Below are 17,310 nucleotides of genomic sequence, written 5' to 3'. Positions count from 1 at the left end.
TACTTCTTGGTGTGAGTCCCTTCCAAGTGACCATTCAATGTAGTCCAGGGAAATCCTGAAGCAAATATGGCACAAAGTACAGGAAATCTGAGGTTGCCAACACCACCAAATCCTCAGGTTTAGAGAGGGATACATTCAGACTACCAAACAAGACTTGCCTGTTCTCAGAATAGGCATAGGGAGGATGAAGAATTCTCAATCCAGCACTATGCCCTGTCCCTTCCAGGTTCATGGTGAGAGGTCAGGGAATCGGGAGGGCACCATGAAAGCTGAGTCTGTGATTTTGATGGGGCACAAACAGTAAGTTAGGTGACGGAGAGAATGGAATGATTGGTCTTTGATTAAAGTGAGTTGAACAGATGCCCATAATCTAAGTCTCTTCCTGATCAAAGTGTCAGAAAACCTGCTATATGCTCCTAGCTAGAAGTATAAAAAGCAAATAAGAAAACCCCTCCAAGAATATGTAAAGACAAAGTGCAGCGAAAGTGGTCATTGATCCTTCAGAGGGAGAGACTGAAGAATTAATAATGCAAATGGCTTACAGGTAGATTATATATCTGACTTCACAGTTAAAAGTATAGTGATTATAACAAAGTCAGTCAGATGGACTTCCTAAATATTAGTTCCCTGATTGGAGCTGTTAATCTTGTCCAATCAGGGAGCCCTGGCTGACAGATATAAGCAGGTTCTTTTCACTCTGAGAACTGGCTCTGAGGGAGCTCAATCAGTGTCAAGGACTTTCCACATGTAAATAAAAGATGACTTGGTGATGATATAATGTCCCCTGTGGAGTTATTTCAGAATGCATATGGCACCAAAGAAAAGCAGAAAGTCAAGATGGAAAATCATAGAAACATAGAAGACAAGAGCAGGAGTTGGCCTAAAGGGCGATTCAGTGATGGTAACACCATTGAATGTCAAGGGGCAGTGGTTAGATTGTCTATAATTGGTGATTGGAGTCAAGAGTGTGGAGAAGCATAGCAGGGCACGCAGCATCCGAGGAGCAGGAAAATCGATGTTTCAGGCAAAAGCTTCATCACCATTGGTGATGGTAATTGCCTGGCATTTGTGTGGTGTGAATGTTACTTGCCACTTGTCAGCCCAAATCTGGATATTGTCCAGATCTTGTTGCACTTGAACACAGACTACTTCAGAATCTGAAGAATCATGAATGTTGCTGAACATTGTGCAAACACCAGCGAACATCCCCACTTCTGACCTTATGATGCAGCAGATGAAGGTGGTTGAGCCTAGGACACGACCCTGAGGAACCCCTGCAGAGCTGTCCTTGAGTTGAGATAACTGACCTCAAACAACCACAATCATCTTCCTATGTGCCAGGCATGACTCCAATCAATGGAGAGTTTGTCCCCGATACCCATAGAGTCCAGTTTGGCTAGGGCTCCTTGATGCTACACTCGGTCAAATGCAGCCTTGATGTCAAGGTCTGTCACTCTCCCTTCCCCTCTGGAATTCAGCTCTTTTTGTCCATGTTTGACCCAAGGCTGTAATGAGGTCAGGAGCTGAGGGGTCCTGGCAGAACCCAAACTGTGCATCCCTGAGCAGGTTATTGCTGAGCAGGTGCTGCTGGATAGCCCTGTTGATGACATTTTCCATCACTTTACTGATGATCAAGATAGACTGATGGGATGGTAGATTGCTGAATTGGATTTGACCTGTACAGGACATACCTGGATAATTTTCCATAATGTCAGGTAAATGCCAGTGTTGTAACTGTACTGGAAGAGCTTGGCCAGGTGAGCAGTAACTTCTGGAGCACAAGGTCTTCAGTGCTACTGCCGGAATGTTATCAGGGCCCATAGCCTTTGCAGTTTCGAGTGCCTCCAACCATTTCTTGGTATCACATGGAGTGAATCGAATTGACTAAAGACTAGTACCTGTGATGCTGGGGACCACGGGAGGAGGCCAGAAGCGGAGATGGATCATCAACTCGGCACGTCTCCTCCAGTGAGTTGTTTAATTGTCCACCACCATTCATGGATGTGGCAGGACTGCAGAGCTTAGATCTGATCCACTGGTTGTGGGATTACTTAGCTTTGTCTGTCACTTGCTGCTTATGCTATTTGGTGTGCAAGTAATCCTGTTTGGTGGCTTCACCAGGTTGATACCTCATCTTCAGGTGTGCCTGGTGCTGCTCCTGGCATGCCTTCTTGCATTCTCCATTGAACCAGAGTTGATCCCGTGGTTTGATGGTAATGGTTGAGTGGGGGATATGCCAGGCCATGAGGTTATGGATTGTGCTGGAGTACAGTTCTGTGCCTCATGGATGCCCAGTCATGAGTTGCTAGATCTGTTCGAAGTCTGTCCAATCTGGCATGGTGATAGTGCCGCACAGCACAATGAGGTTCTTCTCAATGGGAAGATGGGACTTTGTCTCCATAAGGACAATGTGGTGGTCACTTTTACTGGTACTGTCATGGACGAATGCATCTGCAGCTGACTGATTGGTAAGGATGAAGTCACGTATGTTTTCCCCTCTTATTGGTTCTCTCAGCACCTACCACAGATGTAGTCTAACAGCTATGACCTCTAGGAACCAATAAACTCCATCAGTAGTGCTGCTGCTGAGCCAGTCTTGGTGGGGGTATTGAAATGCTCCACCCAGAGTACATTTTGTGCCCTTGCCATCCTCAGTGCTTCCTGTAAGTATTGTTCAATATGGAGGAGTACTGATTCATCAGCTAAAGGAGGATGTTATATAGTAATCAGCAGGAGGTTTCCTTGCTCATGTTTAATCTGATGCCATGAGACTTTATAAGATCCAAAGTCAATGTTGAGGACTCTCAGAGCAACTCCCTCATGACTGTATCCCATCGTGCCACCACCTCTGCTGGGTCTGTCTTGCCGGTGGGACAGACATATCCAGGGATGGTGATGGTGATGGTGGTGTCTAGGACATTGTCTGTAAGGTAGGATTCCGTGAGTATGACTGTGTCAGGCTGTTGCTTGACTCGTCCGTGAGACAGCTCTCCCAATGTTGGCACTAGCCCCCAGATGTTGGTCAGGAGGACTTTGCAGGGTCGACAAGGCTGCTTCTGCCATTGTCTTTTCTGGTGCCCAGGTCAAAGCCAGGTAATCTGTCCAGTTTCATTTCTTTGAGACTTTGTAGTGATTGTTACAACTGAATAGCTTGTTCGGCCATTTCAGAGGGCAACAGAGAGTCAACCACATTGCTGTGGTTGCTCTGGAATCACATGTAGGCCAGACCCGGTGAGAATGGCAGATTTTGTTTCCTGAGGTGAACCAGATGAGTTTTTCCAACAATCAGCGATGATTTTCTGGATTAATAGTTCAACTATAATACCACAAGGCCATTACCTCCCCAGCTGGGTTTATGATGAACTGGGTTTACAATCAGCTGGGTTTTGTTATGATACAGATTAATATTACTCTCTCTTTCAGCTACCATGGACGGGCGAGACCCCAGTAAACGAGCTTCGAGCTGGGCCCTGAGCATTCGGCAGCGGCTGTGTAGCAGAATCCAAGGGAACAGGAAACCTGATGGCACAGACATTGACCTGTTAGTTGCTGAACTGATAAATGCCTTCATCACCGTGGTGCAGACCAACAGAAGAAGCTCGTGGCATTACCTGCATGAAGTTTTACACCTAACTGCACCATACCGTGATTATCTACGTGGAAAACCTCAGCTGCTGCGTCACCTTGAAAGTATCTATTACCACTACCAGATGAACCGATCTAAACTCGCTGACATCAACATTCTGGAGGCAATGGCTAAAGCCTTCCCTGGGGACCCTTCCCCTTTGTATGAAAAGAAAAGGAAGCCAGGAAGAGGTCGCAGAGTTGTTCCAACTCACCTGCCCCCACTTCCAGATGAGGTTGTGGCACCCACCCAAATACCCCACAGGGCCACTCGTCACAGCACCTACACCCTGGCACAAAGCTTGCAGGATCTTGAAGGGCAGAAGCTGCTGTCATTTGGTGATCTCCATGAATCTGTCGCTGTTATTGGGGCCAGTACTGCACAGATAGAAGCTGCATGGCAAACAAAGCTAGGTCTCATGTCAAAGGCATTCAAGGTTAACCTGACTGGAGATTATGGCCCCCATCTTACTCAAACACACACAGAGAAAACAGAAAGGTGATTCTTGTCTGTCCCTATACTGTGTCTCAATATCTCACTTCACTCCACAAGCTCATCATCTACTGAAACACTTATCCTACCCTCTCCCCTTGACTATTCCACTGCATCTGAAATAACTCCACAGAGGCCAATATCCTGTCACCAAGTTACCCTTTATTTACACATGAACTGTCCTTGACTTTAGTGCTGCCTCATACAGAGTCAGCTATCAGAGTGTCAATATCTCTGGTGGCTCTGATACACACTCTGTTTTATCTGTCAGCCAGGTCTCCCCAACTGGACCATGTTAACAGCTCCAATCAGGGAACTCATATTCTAGAAGTCCAGCGGGCTGACCTCCTCACAACCATTACACCCTCTTTTCAGACACCCCCATTCTCCCCTCCATAAACATGATTTTAGCAGAAACTCTACGCCTCTGGCCTAAGACACAGACGGTCCTGTTCATTCAATGGCTGTGGTTAAGTAATATCTCAACTTTACCATTTTTTTTAAAAACCAATATAAATTATCCAATTAACTAAAATTTTTAAATTCTTAAATGAACGTGCAATAAGGAACAGAAGTACACCATTCCATCCTTCAAAGCTGCTTTGCCATTCAATAAGATCATGGCTGACAAGTGTAATTTCCAGATTCTATACGTTTAATCAGTGACAGGTTGAAGGGTTTTGGAGAGCGGACAGAAAGGTGGAGTTGAGGATGTGATGAGATCAGCCATGATTGTATTAAATGGCAGAACAGGTTGAAAGGGCTGAATGGCCTACTCTAGCTCCTAGTTTTATGTTCACATGTTCACAGGAAGTATGTCAGTGTGCACAGGTGTGTGCATGTATTCGCAAGGTATATGTTTATATTCACAGAGAGTGTGTCAGTGCTCACGGAGAGTATGTTTATATTCATGGGGAATGTGTTAATATTCACAGGCAGCGTGTTTATATTCATGGGGAGTGTTTATACTCATGGGGAGTGTTTATATTAGTGGGGAGTGTGGTTATATTCAGGAGGAGTGTTTATATTCAAGGGGAGTGTGGTTATATTTCCTGGGGAGTGTGTAGATTCATGGGGAGTGTTTATACTCATGGGGAGTGTTTATATTAGTGGGGAGTGTGGTTATATTCAGGAGGAGTGTTTATATTCAAGGGGAGTGTGGTTATATTCCTGGGGAGTGTGTAGATTCATGGGGAGTGTTTATATTCATGGGGAGTGTTTATATTCATGTATTCAGGGGGAGTGTGTATATTCCCGGGGAGTGTTTATATTCACGAGGAGCATTTATATTCAAGGGGAGTATGTTTATATTCAAAGGGAATGTATTTATATTCACAAGGAATGTCTATATTCATGGAGAGTGTGTATATTCATAGGGACTGTGTTTATATTCATGGGGAGTGTATATATTGATGGGGAATGTGTACATTTATGGGTGTATGTATATTCATGAGGAGTGTGCATATTCATGGGGAGTGTTCATGTTCACGGGCAGTGTGTTTATACTCGCAGGGAGTGTTTATATTCATGTGGTGGCTCAGTGGTTAGCACTGCTGCCTCACAGCGCCAAAGACTCAAGTTTGATTCCAGCCTCAGGCTACTGTCTGTGTGGAATTTGCACATTTTCTCCGTGTCTGCGTGGGTTTCCTCCACGTGCTCCGATTTCCTCCCACAATCCAAAGATGTGCAGGTTATGTGAATAGGCCATGCTAAATTGCCCCATAGTGTTCGGGCATTATTCAAGGGTAAATATAAGGCTGGGGAATGGGTCTCAGTGGGTTACTCTTTGGAGGGTCAATGTGGACTTGTTGGGCTGAAGGCCCTGTTTCCGCACTGTAGGCATTCTATGGAGAGTGTATATTCACAGGTGTTTATATTTACAGGGAATGTTTAAATTCATAGAGAGTGTGTATATTCATGGGAGTGTGTATATTTACAGAGAGTGTTTACACTCATTGGTGTTTATGTTTACGAGGAGTGTGTATATTTACGAGTGTTTATATTCACAGGGAGTGTGCATATTTACAGGGAGTGTGTGTATTCATAGATAGTGTGTATATTCACGGGGAGTGTGCCTATTTGTAGGGAGTGTGTATATTCATAGGTAGTGTGTATATTCACAGGGAGTGTATATGTTCATAGATAGTGTGCATATTCACAGGGAGTGTGTATATTCATAGGTAGTGTGTATATTCACAGGGAGTGTATATGTTCATAGATAGTGTGCATATTCACAGGGAGTGTGTATATTCACATTGTGTGATGTTTCAGAGATTTACAGGACTCCACATTGATGATGAATCTATCTGAGCCGGTGAGAGATGAAAGTCCTGTATCCGAGCCCCAAACTGGGGAAGCAGCTGTGGAATTTCTGGCAAAGCACAGCCTCTTGGGAAAAACAAAATTTTATTACCTGAATGTCAGGCCGAACCAGGAATACAGGTACTTCCAGGCCAAGAGTTTGCACGGATATAGTTGATTCACAATATTTGGAATTTTAATTGTGTTTTTACATTGTTGCTTTTCATACTGGCTTTCAACACATAATGAGACCATTCAGGCCATTAAACCTGTACCAGCCCTTTCAGGTTGCTGCGACATTATTCTGTTTTTGCCAGAGTTTTCATGAAGCCCTGATTATCCAGTTACCCCTCCCATTCCCACCAAAGACCTCCTTCAATCGATTACCTCAAAGAATTCCCATCCCCCCTGTTTTCCATTCATTGCTCTATGACTAACCCTTAGCTCGTGCCTTGATGCTGGGGTTGCAATGAATCCAGGGTTGTGGAGTGACTTACAAGGGATGCAAGCAATCACACTCACGCTCACTGGATCTGGAGTCTGTGTCCTCCCTTTAACTGAATGGAGAAACCAGGAGGACAAGACAGAGAAGGAGCCTTCAATGATTGCTGATGCCATTGATACGGTGATAGATCAAAGTACACAGAGTCCACTCAGTTTCCTCATGGTGCTTATTGTGTTGGATACAGGCCATATGATCTCATTGTCGTCCCCAAACACAAGCTGAATCCCGAGCACTACATATTCTCCACATTTGGCGTCTTGGCCATTTCTCCTGGACTCGGGACGGAGGTAATGTCCCTCGCAGACTGGCAGCGAGAGGCGATGCTGTGGTGTGCACTGACTCACATCCATTTCTTCAGGAACTACCTCCTGCAGAAAACCTTTACCAGGTAAGTGCTTGCTCTCAGCACTACCCAACTCTTAAAGGGCATCATATTGAGTTCTAATAATCATTGTTCATTTATCAGACAAATGGTACTTTACTCTGTATCTAACACTATGTTGTCCCAGTTCTGAGAGTGTTTGATGGGGACAGTGTAGAGGGAGATTTATTCTGCAATTGACCCCATGCTGTGCCAGTCCTGGGAGTGTTTGGCAATAGTGAGAAAAGAACATTCAATTGTTGAGGTGCAGGTGTGCTGCCCTGTCGAAGGTGCAGCCTTTGGATGAAACAATCAATGAAAGCACTTTTCTGTCTGTCAGGTGAATGTTAAAGATCTAAAGGCCACTTTAATGAAGAGGAGTGGAGCTCCCCCTTTTGCATTGTGAAATATTTATTCCTAAATCATCATCATGTAAACAGATTATTTGGTGGTAATCACACTTCCCTTTGTAAAGCTGTGAACAAATTGCCTGCTGTATTTGCTGCATTTCAACACAAACTGATGCTCAGGAGTATGTAACAACTGGTTGGTGTGAAAGCCTCATTTTTGTTTCTGTGTTGCAGTTGGTATCGTGAGGTGAGGCGCCTGTGGATGCTGAGGCATCGGAAGTTGCTGTGGAACACCCTCCTCCCGGCCATCCCTCATTTCGGAGCAGCATTGCTACAGATTTCCAGGTTGTCACTCTGCATTTCAAACCTATTCTTCATTTGTAACACTCACCTCAACCTGAATCACACTTTGCGCACTGCACTCAAAATCTGCTCTGCCGTACTGAGGGAGTACCGCACTGGCAGAGAGTCAGCACTGAGGGAGTGCCACACTGTTGGAGGGTTAGTGCTGAGAGAGTGCTGTACTGAGAGAGGGTCAGTACTGAAGTAGTACCGAAATGTCACAGAGTCAGTACCAAGGGAGTGCTGCACTGTCAGAGGGTCAGTACTGAGGGAGTGCTGTACTTCAGATGGTCAGTACTAAGGGAGTGCCACACTGTCGGAGGGTCAGTGCTGAGGGAGTGCCGCACTGTTGGAAGGTCAGTGCTGAGGGAGTGCCGCACTGTCGGAGGTCAGTGCTGAGGGAGTGCCACACTGTCGGAGGGTCAGTGCTGAGGGAGTGCCACACTGTCGGAGGGTCAGGGCTGAGGGAGTGCCACACTGTCGGAGGGTCAGTGCTGAGGGAGTGCTGCATTGTCAAAGGTTCAGTACTGACTGAGTGCCGTACTGTCGGAAGGTTAGTACTGAGGGAATGCCACACTGTTGGATAGTTAGTAGGAACATTCTTCACCCAGAGGGTAGTGAGGCTGTGAATTTAAAACCATAGGAATTGGTTCAGGCCACCAAGAAGGTTTGTAGGTATTGCTGTTCTGGCAAGTGGGTTCGAGAGATATGGGGGGTGCGGGGAGGTTTAGATTACGGTATTGAGCGCAATGATTAGCCATGGTCATATTGAATGGCAGAGAACACTCAAGGGGTTGACTTAAACAATATAAAAATTCACTGGAATTCAATGATGGAAGAGCCCAGCACATCAGCGCAAAAGATCAGGCTGAAGCATTCACAGCAATCTTTGCAGCAAATGCTAAGTACTTCAGATGGTTAGTGCAGTTACACTTTTGCCAATCCATCAACCTCTCTATATTCCCTTGCAGGTTCCTTATGTCCTCATCATAACATTTTTATATTATCAGCAATTTTGGATATATTATACTCTGACTCCTTCACCAGGTCATGAGTATAGGTGGTAACTAATTGCATCCTAGGACTGATCCTTGTGGATCTACACTGGTTATACTTTTCTAACCTGAAAAAGAGCCACTCATCCCAATATTCAGTCTTCATATTTTCCAGTTCTCAATACATGTGAATACATTACACCGAGTAGCATGAGCTGCTACATTGTGTAAAAAGCTTTTATTTACACAAAGACCTTATCAAATGCCTTCTAGCCTATATCTATCAGTCCCACTTTATCAACACTGCTTGTTAAATCCTCAAAGAACTCTAGTAAATTTGTCAAACATGATTTCTCTTCACCAAACCATGTTAATTCTGTTTGATTTTGTTAGGCTTTTCTGAATGTCCTGCTATTTCTTTCTTAATAATGGACCCTAGCCTTTCCTAATGATAGATGTTAAGCTAGCTAGCTAATAGGTTCCAGCTTTCTGCCTCTCTCAATTTGGAACAGGGGCATTACATTAGCAGTTTTCCAATCCACTGGAACCTTCCTAAAATTCGGAAGCATTGACCAATGCCTGTATTATCTCTACAGCCACTTCCTTTAAAACCCTTGGATAAAGGTCATCAGGTCCTGCAACTTGCCTACATTTAATCCAGTTAGTTTGTCAAATACTTTGTCCCTTGTGATAAAACATTTTTCCTTCCATTACACCTTGCTTATCTGTCATATTTAGGATGTTTATAGTGTCTTCCACCATGAAGACCAATGCAAAATTTGGTTGAAATTATCTGCCATTTCCTGTTCCAAGAATCGACTTCCCATTCATAGTTTCCAAATTGGCCATGATAACTTTGGCTACTCCCTTTCTTTTTGTATACATAGAAGCTCTTGCTGTTTGTTTTTATATTTCTTGCCAATTTCATTCAAAATCAATTATCTCCCTTGTTGTTATGTGTTTAGCCATCTGCTGTTAGCTCCTAAAGAATCCAAAACCTCTGGCCTACCACTCGTTTTTGCTACTTTCTCTTTCTTAATTTTTTGACATCAGTAAGAGTGATCTCCACACAGTCTGTGTAGAGATAGGTCCCTGTCATAAATTGAGGAGATCCTCCTTAACGAGATTGGGCATGTATTGATTAGAGTATAGAAAAATGAGAAGTGACCTAATTGCAACAGCCAAGATTCTTAGGAAACTTGACAAGGTAGATGCAGAAAGGTTCTTTCCCCTGTGTAAGTGTTTCTGATAAGAAGGCAATATTTCAGAATAAGAAGATAAAAACTTGGAGCAGTAGTGGGAAATTCAGCCCTAGAGCCTGCTCTGCCCTAGAGCCTGCTCTGCTATGTGACATGCCTGATCTCATCTCAGCTTGAACTCCACTTCCCCTGCCTGCTCTGCATAACCCTTCAATGCATTATTAACTAAAAATCATCTGTCTTCTCCTCCTTATTCTTACTCAATGTCCCAGCATCCACCACTGTGTGTGGGAGTTCCACAGATTCACAATCTTTGAGAAAAGTACACTCTGAGCTCGTAAATTCTACAGATTCACCACCGTTTGAGAGAAGTAATTTCTCCTCAGTTCTATTTTAACTAAGCTGCCCCTTATCTTAAAATTATGACCTCTTGCTCTAGCTTTCCCCTCAAGGGAAAACATCCTTTCTACATCTACTTTGTCAATCTCCTTTCACATCTTAAATGCCTAAATTAGTTCTCCTCGCATCCTTCTGAACTCTAGAAACAATAGGTCTAAACTACTCAACCTCTATTCATATGCAAACCCCTCATCTCTAAAAACAATCTACTGTACCTCCTCTGAACTGCCTTCAATACATCCCTCCTAAGTAAGAGGATCAATATTATACATAATACTTGAGATGTGGTCTCACTAATGCCTTGTAGAGTTACAGCAACTCTTCCCTACTTGTATTCTCTATTCCTTTAACAGTAAATGCCATTATTCTAATTGTCTTCCTTATTACTTGCTGTATCTGCAGACTAACTTTCTGCGATTCATGCACAAGGATATCCAGATCCCCCTGTACTAAAGCACTGTGAGGTTTCTGTCCATTTAAATAAGAAGTTGCCTTTCTATTCTTCTCACCAAAATGAATAACCTTGACTTATCCACATTAAGTGCCATCTTTTGGCTCATATATCCAATTCTAAATTTCTTTTTTCCTCATTGTAGCAAACTTTCCCATGTATGTTAACATCATCTGCAAATTTGGCGATAGTAACTCCTATCTCTGCATATAAGTTATTAATATAGATTGTAAATAGTTAGGATTTGGGGATCGAAACCTGTGCACCCACTAATTATTTCCTGCCAACTAGAAAAAGATCCATTTATCCTGATTCTTTGCTTTGTGTTGGTTAGCCACTTCTCTATCTATCCAATAAATTCCCCCGCACCCCATTCAATCTTACCTTGTGTATTAACCTTTTTTGCAACACCTTATAAAATGCTTTCTTGAAGCTCCAATATACTACAACTGCAGAATCTGCATTATCCACATTGCTTGTTACTCCTGTGAAGAACCATTTCAAACAGTCAAGAATGATTTAATTCTTCATAAAACCATGCTGACTCTGATGGATTGCATTTTGATTTTCTAAATGTCCTGTTTTTACTTCCTTAATAATGGATTCTAGCAATTTCCTAGTGATACGTGTTAAACTAACTGGTCTGTGGTTTCCTACTTTCTGCCTCCTTCCCTTTTTGAATAAGGGTGTTACATTAGCATTTCTCCAATCCACTGGAACCTTTCCCCCATTCAGGGAAGTTTGGGATATTATATGCAATGGATCCATTATCTTTTCTGCCACTTCCTTTAAGACTCTAGGATATAGTCCATCAGGCACTGAAACTTGTCTGCCTTCAGTCCCAATAGTTTCCTCAGTACTTTTTCTCTAGCCCCCCTTCCCCCGCACCGTATATAACCTCTGCATTACCTGTTACAATTGGAACGGTACCAGTGTTCTTCACTATGAAAACTGAAGTATAATATTAATTTAATGAACCTTTCTTTTCTGTGTATCCCACAATTAACACCCCAGTCTGATCCTCCATGGGAGCAACACTCACTTTAGCTACTCTCTTCCCTTTTATATCTTTATAGAAGCTTCTGCTTCTATAGTTTTTATAATTTACCTTTGTTCTTTTAATGATATTTTAGTATCCCGTTATTGATCTTTAGAAGTTTCACAATCTTCCTGCTTGCCACTCGCCTTTGTAATATAGTCTGCTTTAATTTTTTTTTAACTTCCTTGCTTAGCCATGGCCGTTTTCTCCCTTTCTTACAATCTTTAGATTAGATTAGATTAGATTAGATTACTTACAGTGTGGAAACAGGCCCTTCGGGTCTCAGGCGCTGTGAGGCAGCAGTGCTAACCACTGTGCCACCGTGCCGCCCACGTGCATTCCTTTCTGGAATGTATTTTAGTTGGCAGCAATTGAATATCTTCTTAAACATCTGCCACTACTCATCAACTGTCCTGTCTTTTACTCTCCCATGCTGTCCACAAGGGCCAGATCTATCGTTATGTGCCTGATGTAAGTACCTTTGTTTAACTCCAGAAAACACTGATGTGGGATTCCAGTTTCCCATCCTCTAATTGAATTTGAAATTTTAGCATGTTATGATCACTTTTCCTGAGAAGGTCATTGTTTATGGGAACATTAATTAATCCCACCTCATTACCCAATACCAAATTAATGGAGTGTTGGCTCTTATTTCAAGGGGGTTGGAATATGAGAGTAGGGAAGTTTTACTGCAATTGTGCAAGGTATTGGGAAGACAACATCTGGAATACTGTGAGCAGTTTTGGTTCCCTTATTTAAGGAAAGATATCATTTCATTGCTGGCAGCTCAGAGAAGGATCTCTGCATTGGAGGGCTTGTCTTTTGAGCAAAGACTAAACAGGTCAGGACTCTACTCACTGAAGTTTAGAAGCATGAGCGGTGAATTTTAAAGGGCTTGACCAGGTCAATGCTGAGTGGATGTTTCCCTGATGGGAGAGTCTAGGACCAGAGGGCACAGTCTCAGAAGAAGGGCTCGCCAATTTATGACTGAAATGACAAGGAATTTCTTTTCTCAGAGGTTGTGAATCTTTAGAATTCCTTGCCACAGAGAGCTGTGGGGCAAAATCCTTGTGCATAGATAGGTAGATTCTTGATCACTTGGGGCATTGGGGAAATCACATGGTTATGGGGAAAGAGCAGGAAAGTGAATGTGAGGAATGTCAGATCAGCCATAATGCTATTGAATGGCAGAGCAGACTCGTGGAGCCAAACAGCCTCCTCCTGTTCCTATTCCTTATGATTTTATGGTCTTGGATCCAGATTAGCCTGCTTCCTGGTCAGTTCCCCAACATATTGCTCCAAGGATCAATCTCTGATACATTAAAAGAACTCTCGCTTGAAGCTACCCTTGCCAATTTGATTCATCCAGTCTATATGTATCTTAAAATCACCGATGGGTTCTTGTATTTTTCTTACAAGCCCCAGTATTTCCTGGTTTACACTGTGCCCCACCAGGGGCTTCTTGCCACTCCTTATTTCTCCCTGACTGATACTACATCTTGATCTCTGTGTTGACGTTATTTCTCACACTGCACTGATCTCTTCCTTTACGAACAAACTTACAACACCTCCTTTTCCTTTCTGTCTATCCTTCTGAAGTGCTGAATATTCTTGGATATTCAATTCTCAAACCTAATCTTCCTGAAACCACTTTTCAATAATTGCCACCAAGTCACACCCATTTGTCTTTGTTTGCACTGTTAACTCATTAATTTTATTCTGAATGTTTCACACGTTCCGTCCCTTGTATTTTCTATAACAATCAGACTCATTACTAAACTGCACTCCCACCTTCTTCTTTAGCTTTGATTTCTTCCATGCAACAGAAAACCCCTCACCACTCCCATCCCCACCATGACTATTTATTTAAAGCCCTAGCCACAGACCTAGTTATGCTTTATCTCCTTCCGCATCACCAAAGCCTCAAATATTAAACTCTGAACCTGACCCCAATCCCCAAACGTCCACCTACTGCTGGGAGACCTTAGCCCTGGGGTATGGTTAGCAGATTGATTGGCCCCACACCAAGAGGAATCGGTGCCTTCAGGAAATCGCATGGTTAAGCCATGTAACAGACTCTGTTTTTGCTTCCAGGCTGATACAAGAGCTGCGACGTGTACACTGGCTTCCTCGAGATGTGACTGAACCTTACACTCTGGATGAATTCCTGCAGCACCACAGTCACAGGACCATTGAGGCCTGCAACTCACTGAAGAAATTCTTCAATTACTGCAACATTATTCTCCAGATGGTATGCATCAATGCACACCCACAGCACCAATGTCAAGCCAGAAAGCGGGTAGTTTGGAGGAAAATGTGCAGGAAGTGGGGTTCCCTTTTATCTGCTGCACTTGTCCTTCTGTCACAAAATTATCAAATTATTTTACTGCAGAAGGAGCTCTCTTGGCTCATCACAGAGTCAAAGAAATCTACAACATAGAAAAAAGGCCCATCGACCCATTGAAGCTGTGCTGGTCAAAATCAAACACCAAACTATCCTAATCCTATTTCCCAGCATTTGGCTGGAAATTATGAAGTTAGAGGGCTGTGGAAATGGGGCTGGAGAGTGGAGCGAGCTGGGTTGCTCTTTTGGGAGTGGTACAGTCCCAGTTGTCAAATGACCTCCTTCTGTACTCAAAGATGGAACAACACAGGCCCTTCAGTCCTTGATGTTGTGCTGACCTTTTATCCTACTCTAAGATCAGACTAACCTACTGCAAGATTCTATGATTCTCTCCCATGATTTGGCCTATAGCCTTGCATTCCTTGGCATTACAAGTGCAAACCTGAATACTTCTTCAATATTCTGAGGGTTTAAAGTGAGAGAGGAAAAATTTAAAAGGGATTTAAGGGCCAGAGTTTTCATGCAGAGAGTGATGCGTGAATGGAATGAGCTGCCAGAGGAAGTGGTGGAGGCTGATACAATTACAACAATTAAAAGGCATCTGGATCGATACAGGAATAAGAAGGGTTTCGAGGGATATGGACCAAATGCTTGCAAATGAGACTTGATTAATTCAGAATATCTGGTCAACATGAATGAGTTGGACTGAAGGGTTTGTTTCCATGCTGTATATCTCTATGACATTATGAGTCTATGAGAGAAGGCTGAAAGAAAATTTGATTGAGATGTCAAGAGTGTGCTGGGAGGCAGGTTCATTCAAAGTTAGGGTCTGGAATGTACTGTCTGAGAGTGGAGGGGAGGCAGGTTCATAGAACATAGAACATTACAGTACAGGCCCTTCAGCCCTCGATGTTGCGCTGACCTATGGAACCAATCTGAAGCCGATCAATCTTACACTATTCCATTTTCATCTATATGTTTATCCAATGACCATTTAAATACCCTTAATGTTGGCGAGTCTACTATTGTTGCACTTAAGTCACCTCTCAACCTTCTTCGCTCTAATGAAAGCAGCCTCAAGTCCCTTAGCCTTTCCTCATAAGACCTTCCCTCAATACCAGGCAACATCCGAGTAAATCTCCTCTTAACCCTTTCCAAAGCATCCACATCTTTCCTATAATGCAGTGACCAGAACTGTCCGCAATACTCCAAGTGTGGCTGCACGAGAGTCTTGTACAGTTGCAACATGACCTTATAGCTCTGAAACTCAATCCCTCTCCAATAAAAACTAACATACTTAACAACCGTACCAACCTGGGTGGCAGCTTTCAGGGATCTATGTACATGGACAACGAGATCTCTCTGCTCATCTACACCACCAAGAATCTTACCATTAACCCAGTACTCTACATTCATGTTACTCCTTCCAAAGTGAATCACCTCACACTTTTCCACATTAAACTCCATTTGCCACTTCTCAGCCCAGCTCTGCAGCTTATCTATGTCACTCTGTTACCCGCAACATCCTTCAGCACTATCTACAACTCCACTGACCTTAGTGTCATCCCTAAATTTACTAACCCATCCTTCTTTGCCCTCTTCCACATCATTTATAAAATTAACAAACAGCAGTGATCCCAAAACAGATCCTTGTGGTACACCAGTAGGAACTAAACCCCAGGATGAACATTTCCCTTCAATCACCACCCTCTGTCTTCTTTCAGCTAGCCAACTTCTGATCCAAACTGTGCAATAGCCTACCGTGCAGCACCTTATCAAACACCTTACTGAAATCCATATACACCACATCAACTGCTTTACCCTTATCCACCTGTTTGTCATGATCACAAAGAACTCAATAAGGTTTGTGAGGCACGACCTACCCTTCACAAAACCATGTTGACTATCCCTAATCAACTTATTCCTATCCTACTGATTATAAATCTTATCTCTTATAACCTTTTCAACACTTTTCCCACAACCAAAGTAGGGCTCACTGGTCTATAATTACTAGGGTTGTCTCCACTCCCCTTCTTGAATAAGGGGACAACATTTGCTTTCCTCCAGTCTTAGAACATAGAACATTACAGCGCAGTACAGGCCCTTTGGCCCTCAATACTAATCTGAAGCCCATCCCACCTACACTATACCACGTACGTCCATATGCCTGTCCAATGATGACTTAAATGCACTTAAACTTGGCGAATCTACTACCGATACAGGCAAAGCATTCCATACCCTTACTACTCTCTGAGTAAAGAAACTACCTCTGACATCTGTCTTATACCTATCTCCCCTCACTTTAAAGTTGTGTCCCCTCGTGTTTGCCATCCCCATACTTGGAAAAAGGCTCTCCCTGTCCACCCTATCTAACCCTCTGATTATCTTGTATGTCTCTATTAAGTCACCTCTCAACCTTAGAACATAGAACATAGAAGAATACAGCGCAGTACAGGCCCTTTGGCCCTCGATGTTGCGCCGATCCAGCCCACCTAACCTATACTAACCCACTATCCTCCATATACCTATCCAATGCCCGCTTAAATGCCCATAAAGAGGGAGAGTCCACCACTGCTACTGGCAGGGCATTCCATGAACTGACGACTCGCTGAGTGAAGAACCTACCCATAACTTCAGTCCTATATCTACCCCCCCCACCTTAATTTATAGCTATGCCCTCTTGTAATACCCGACTCCATACGCGGGAAAAGGTTCACACTGTCAACCCTATCTAACCCCCTAATCATCTTGTACACCTCAATCAAGTCACCCCTAAACCTTCTTTTCTCTAATGAAAACAGCCCCAAGTGCCTCAGTCTTTCCTCATACGATCTCCCTTCCATACCAGGCAACATCCTGGTAAACCTCCTCTGCACCCGTTCCAGTGCCTCCACATCCTTCCGATAG

At 43.4% G+C, this 17,310-nt stretch overlaps 1 protein-coding gene across 1 annotated transcript in view; it reads left to right on the top strand.

Annotated features, from left to right (window-relative positions):
* The first annotated feature begins 6,413 nt into the window (after positions 1–6,413).
* The window catches only part of LOC122551092 (dynein heavy chain domain-containing protein 1-like), a 221,247-nt gene continuing 210,350 nt past the window's right edge, over positions 6,414–17,310 (top strand). Inside the window, exons 1-4 of the mRNA XM_043692735.1 lie at positions 6,414–6,559; positions 7,108–7,311; positions 7,869–7,979; positions 14,154–14,310. Coding sequence (XP_043548670.1) covers positions 6,414–6,559; positions 7,108–7,311; positions 7,869–7,979; positions 14,154–14,310 — 618 coding nt within the window. The remainder of the gene's footprint in view (positions 6,560–7,107; positions 7,312–7,868; positions 7,980–14,153; positions 14,311–17,310) is intronic.

Source organism: Chiloscyllium plagiosum, chromosome 6 (assembly GCF_004010195.1).
Source record: "Chiloscyllium plagiosum isolate BGI_BamShark_2017 chromosome 6, ASM401019v2, whole genome shotgun sequence".
NCBI classification, from domain to species: domain Eukaryota; kingdom Metazoa; phylum Chordata; class Chondrichthyes; order Orectolobiformes; family Hemiscylliidae; genus Chiloscyllium; species Chiloscyllium plagiosum.
Note: the sequence above shows the minus strand (reverse complement) of the source record. Positions and strands in the feature narration are given on the sequence as shown.